General features: G+C 39.3%; 1 protein-coding gene across 1 annotated transcript; it reads right to left on the bottom strand.

Annotated features, from left to right (window-relative positions):
* Positions 1 to 225: 225 nt before the first annotated feature.
* LOC117640813 (symplekin) lies at positions 226 to 5,359 on the bottom strand. Its single transcript, XM_034377720.1, has 16 exons — positions 5,330 to 5,359; positions 5,013 to 5,209; positions 4,686 to 4,919; positions 4,441 to 4,596; positions 4,209 to 4,357; positions 3,978 to 4,132; positions 3,770 to 3,904; positions 3,561 to 3,677; positions 3,315 to 3,467; positions 2,915 to 3,227; positions 2,681 to 2,827; positions 2,384 to 2,588; positions 2,106 to 2,301; positions 1,786 to 2,030; positions 776 to 1,700; positions 226 to 678 (listed from the first exon to the last, which is right to left on the bottom strand). The coding sequence occupies exons 1-16, from the start codon at positions 5,357 to 5,359 to the stop codon at positions 586 to 588; spliced, it is 3,450 nt and encodes a 1,149-aa protein (XP_034233611.1). The 3' UTR covers positions 226 to 585.
* Positions 5,360 to 5,540: the final 181 nt, after the last annotated feature.

The raw sequence follows: 5,540 nt of genomic DNA, 5'->3' as shown, positions 1-5,540 counted from the left end.
CCGAACACTCCTGTGCTCCGTTTGTTTCTGATATCTGCGATTCGGCTTATCTTTAAACGATAGTAGTTACTGAGCACTTAAGATATTTGTCACATCTGGCCCGGAGCAGGAGGAGACGGACGAAGGAGAAGAGACGGGAGGGGAAGAGGGGCAGGGGCAGGTAGGGCAGGCAGGGAAGTTCCAATTGAAAGCACAATCAGATTTTTTTTTTTTTTTTTTTTTTTGTTCTGGATTTTCAATTTTAATTCAATAACAATATTTTGATGGACAAAAAAAAACATTCTAATAACAATGATTCTTTTTTTAACCCGCCCAAGAGTATTCACACAATAAGACATGCCAATACACACAAACACACTCAAAAAGTGAAAATCTTAGTACAGCTAAAATAAACATTGCAGGTAAAAAAAAAATCATAATCCAACCTCACCAAAAGACACCATAATAATAACTACAGAACTAGCAGCTAAACAAAGTTCATTGCTCTCTTATGTACACACGTCAATATAATACAGAAAAATATACACATTCTTGATGCATTTACTGATAACAGCCTTTTAATCAAAAAGGGAAGTCCCATGATCTTCAATCCATTCCTGGTGGAAGTGGTTCAGATCCTACTGCATTCTCTGCAATATTATCTTCTCGAACATCAATTGTGAGTCCATCAGGAGACATCTGCAAACAAAGGAAAAGTTTAAAAGACAGAATTTACAACAAGTTTGTTAATTTTACTGAGAACAAAAACCACATGTGAAACCAGCTTGAGACTCACCGGCTCCACTGTTTGTGCATCATATTCCTCTTGAACTACATGTCTTGTGCCAGTCAGAACGTCCATTACTGACTGTGGGACATGAGACCGCTGATTCTCAGTAAAGGATTGAACGTGTTGCAGGAGTGGCTGTCTCATTTCTGGACAAGCCTCTAAAACTTCTTGTAGTTGTGGTGCAGGCAATTGCAGAAGCACTTGGAAGCTCTGAGGCTTTGTACGTTGACAGCATTTAATAAAACCCTCCCACACCTTGCGCTGGGTCCAAACTTGCTTTAAAATCAGCCTCTGAAGGATATTCATGACAAATCCACTGAGATTGGGATATGCAGCCAGAGACTGAATAACAGTACGCATCAGGAGAGTTGGTAAGGGATTCATTTCCATCAATTGCTTCATTACTATGGCCAATACTTCTTGAGTATAAGCCTGCCTTTCAGAGAAGCACAAAGTAGTGGCCTTAATAACAGTCTTTAGTTCACACTTTTTGGGGTCAATAACATGCAAAGCTACAAGTAGCTCTGCTGGTGTTAATGGTGAATTATGACTTAGGGAATCTGAATGTGTTCCTAGCAACCTGTTGAAGACTTCTTTGACAACAATAGGATTCAGTTTGATAAGTCTAGGGAGGGAGTCAATAACTTCCCTTTTAGTCAAACCATTCAACACAGGAATCAAGAACCGAACATCTGATACCCTTGACTGATACAGTTCCCTGACTCTCTTGACAAGTTCAGCACTAGGAGGGGTCTTATCTGTTAGGATTTGAATGACTCTCGTGACTAAGGTCTCAGCCCCTTTAGGACAATCTTCCACTAGTTTCAGCAAGTCTGGGGAGTCCATGCCCATGCCTCTAACAGGAGTGTCCAGCAACCGTAAGATAATGCGTTTTACATCTGCTACAGTCTGAACATATACCCGAGTCAACCTAAAGAAAATGAGAAAGCAGTATATTAATACAAAGTTAATTTCACTCTGTAGCAGAAACAGCAAGTGGGTAAAATAACAATTACTCATGAATTAATCGGTGCTCGTGAGGCAAAAGCTCAAGGTATAAAAACAAACAGGCTTTAGTTGGCCCTTCAGCCCAGCTGTCTGCCCTGGCCGGGCGTCCTCTCTCTGCACCAAACAACACATCTGGAGGGGCTGGTAGTTGGAGAAAGCCCAGGTACATGATTGCATACTCTTCTATAATTGATCGAAGATCAGACCGATCATCATAAAGTGAAAGGACACACTTCATGGCATTGGATCGAACCTGGAATGAGGAACCTCAAGTAGAATAAAAACAAAGTCAGGTATATGATTATAGAAAACAATGGATTATGCTCACCTCTACACTGTCATGGGCAGTGTGTTCCAGTAAAGCATTCAGATAAGTGAGTTGTTTTGGAGGACGCCTTATAACAAGGCTTTGCAAAAGTTGCAGTCCAATAGAACATCTTGTTTCATCACAACTTAGTGCCTTCAAAATGTCAGTAGCATCATCAGTAATACAGGGTGCCTCCAAATATAACCGTTTGAGGAGGCTGCAAGAAATATTTAAGTACTGGTAAATGGCAGACATCAAAAGAAACAGTGATAATAGTTAAAAATGTTACATATACATACGGTTCTCTCTCGGGTTTCTCCGCCAAATGCTCAGCAAGCGCACAGAAGAGTTTAACATATCTTTTTGAGGCAGAGTCCTCATCAGTAGTAAACACTGGTTTTTTAGTGAAACTCTGCATCATACTGTATTCCTCATAAAGCCATGATATAGCTAACTCCAAATCCAATCGGTTTTGTAAATCCTCCAACACAAATTTAAGTATATCTGAAAAAGAAAGAGAAATTATGAAACCAGTATATACTAAAGGACCAAGAATCTCAATTAAATATAATATAGATTAATGAGTCTGAACATACCTCTCCTAACATCTGCATTGTAAGTAGAGGCTAGCGTGACAATTATTTTGTTGCGTATGGAGTTGACACCACCAAACATGGCTATTTTTTCAGCATTCAATATACGTTTAACAGCAGAAAGGCACATCTTGGTTTTCATTTCTGGACCTGCCAGAGTTCACGGGAGAAATAGACATGGGTTAACAAAAGTTATTAAATAATACCCTCTCGAACAGTATCTTTACTGTAACTCACTAAGGGGTCTCGTTATTTCTGCAAGTTTTAAAGCTCGAGCCTTCTGTTTCAATGGTCTTGTCAGGGGTGTCATTGGTGTAAGTTCCTTCAGCTTTTCTCGTTGAGCTAGAAGCTGCTCAGATGATTCCCGCTGGTGAAGAATGGGTCCTTCTAAATCATCCCCATCATGGTCCATGAGTTCCTCCACAGGTGGTGGAGGGGGAGGCATTACCGGCTCTGATACGACTGCTGGAGCAGCCACAGGAGCAATGGCTGTGGGTGGAGGAGGCGGGTTAGCGTCCTCGGTATCATCCTCCTCTAACTCTGTTAACACCTGCATTCAAAAGTTAAAAGCAATTTGTACAGGAATCTAGAGATAACCGAGCACAATATTATAATGGAAAACACTGTTCATTCTTACCCTGCCCGATTTGCGTGGCATTTGCCTTCCTGATCCAGAGGATTGAGAAAGTAGCATTTTGGCGATATGTTGGATTTGGGCTTGAGATCCTGCGCCAACAACTGGGGCAAAATTAGATGAGAAGTGCGATGGCATGGAATCTGGAATTTGAGGCTGTCCAAAAACAAAAATGGTTATTTTCAAAGAGCTAAGGTAATTTAAAATTTGAAAAAAAAAAACATTACACACAAACAGCCTTTTACTTACTATGAATGCCAGGACAAGCTGTGCTGCAACCTCAGGTGAGAGCCGCTCCAAGACAAATTTCTCAGTAACATCACTTGATGGCTCAGCAGGTGGTTTAGTGACATGAGCTCTTTTTGGCTATCAAAAATAAACAAACAACACCAACAGATAAAGAGAACATGCTGCAGGTTGAAATAAATTGTCTATTAAACTTAAGAATGCAAACATACCTGTTCAATCACATTTTCTGGGCGGTAAAGAGCCTCTAATCTTGGTCTCTTGTGTACACTAGGGGCACTTTCGACAACAGCACGTTTGTGACTACGCCGTGTCTTATCATCCATTTTTGGCATTATTTTAGATATCTGTGAAAAATTTGAGATAACTTATTTGTGTTTCCCTAAACAATTTAATGGTTCAGTAAGGTGAAGAACATACCTCTTGAGGAGTACAACCAAGATCTGTTAAGAGTTTCAAAATTTCTGCATGATATTCCAGAGCACATGGTTGTTTCAGCATATTTGTTAGCTGCAGTTTCAAGTGTTTTCTTACAGAATTTACTTGTGACTTGGAGAGAGTAGGTGGTAAGTTTTCTACAGACAGAAAAAAGTCAGTAACAGTTCTTTATAAATGTAAGAGATAATGAAGCTTTTAATATTGTGATCTTACTGTTTAAGTTTTCTAGGCAGGTGATTACTTTTCCCATAAATTGAGGTCTCATTCGAGCTATCAGAGTAAGTGATCCCATGCAAGTCATTAGGTTGACACTGCTAACATGAGCTTCCCCATGAAACTTCACCAGGAGATTAAATATCATGCTGAAATTACAATTACCATTAATAATAAAATACACAATATATTGAAAAATAACAGAGAACCAAAATACAAAAATAGAACTAACCTGGCTTCTTCTTCTAATCTGCGTCTCCGCACTATCTTCAAAGTTAGTGGAATGTCTTCAAGGTTAAAATCATTTTCTCTTACCATACTATCTGCTTCAGGATATGTTTGGAGCAGTACAACTCCCTCCAAGAACTTAACAGACTGAGTTCGGATGCTGAAGAAATTAATCAAACAAAGCAACAATACTTAGAAAACAAATTGTTGGCTTAATCTACACATGAGCACATTAAGAAAGAGTCATACCCATCATTATCATTGTCAATTAATTTGACAATCTCTGATTTCAAGGTGCACAAGGAGCTCCATGCCTTTTCCATTTGTGAAGGCACTGGTTGAGTACGAGCTATGTACATAAGCGCACCCCGGTAAACTTGAGATGCAGCTTGAACAACTCGCTTCTGTACCTGGGGTGCTGAGTCTCGGAGTAAGAGATCAAGACTATCCATAACCCTTGGCAAAATAGCTGGATCCTTCTTGCTGTCATGCAGAAACAGAAAAAGACATTAAAATATGGTAAAAATAAAATAAGTCAAAAAGTGGCTAAGGTACAATGTTAAAAAAAGTATGCACCATGACTCTTCAATAAACCCCACAACTGCACGTCGTACTTCCATGGTGCGATCTGATTGAAAAGCAATGACATCGTCAAGGAATGAATCCAAAAGATGTGGGTTCTGATTGAGAATGATTTCTTGAATTTTATGAATGTTTTCAGTCTTTAATTTAGGGTCCGTAGAAGAGGTGGCTTCATTCAGCCACTCCACAATCTGAAAAGGTACAAGAAAAGTGACTCACTTTAGAAACAAAACCCTAAAATGTGTGATAAAATATTTAAAATTCATGAGCTTTATGACAGTTTAACTTCTTGCCGCACGAACATAATTCACCTTGTTAAACGGCTTCTCATTTTCCCCCATGTTTACCCCAATTTACGGAGTAAACCAAGATGACAGAAAAATTAAAGTGGAAAGGCTAAAAATTTTGAAGGTTAATCTACGAGGCACTTGCGAAAGGTTGCAATTCGAGGTTCGAAATCCAAAATATATTAAGGTCAGAGAACGTTGCAGAACTTAGACATAGTCAATGCTTCAACAAAAA

This window comes from Thrips palmi, unplaced genomic scaffold, assembly GCF_012932325.1.
Source record: "Thrips palmi isolate BJ-2018 unplaced genomic scaffold, TpBJ-2018v1 HiC_scaffold_1, whole genome shotgun sequence".
Classification (NCBI taxonomy): Eukaryota; Metazoa; Arthropoda; class Insecta; order Thysanoptera; family Thripidae; genus Thrips; species Thrips palmi.
This window is presented reverse-complemented; position numbering and strand designations above follow the sequence as displayed.

Bases quoted from the DNA above. Each gene is read 5' to 3' on its own strand.
- LOC117640813 (XM_034377720.1), bottom strand. From the start codon at position 5,359: ATGGGGGAAAATGAGAAGCCGTTTAACAAG. The intron at 4,920-5,012 runs GTGCATACTTTT...TCTGCATGACAG, and splicing joins GGGTTTATTGAAGAGTCATG to CAAGAAGGATCCAGCTATTT. The intron at 4,133-4,208 runs GTAAGATCACAA...TTCTGTCTGTAG, and splicing joins CTGCCTAGAAAACTTAAACA to AAAACTTACCACCTACTCTC.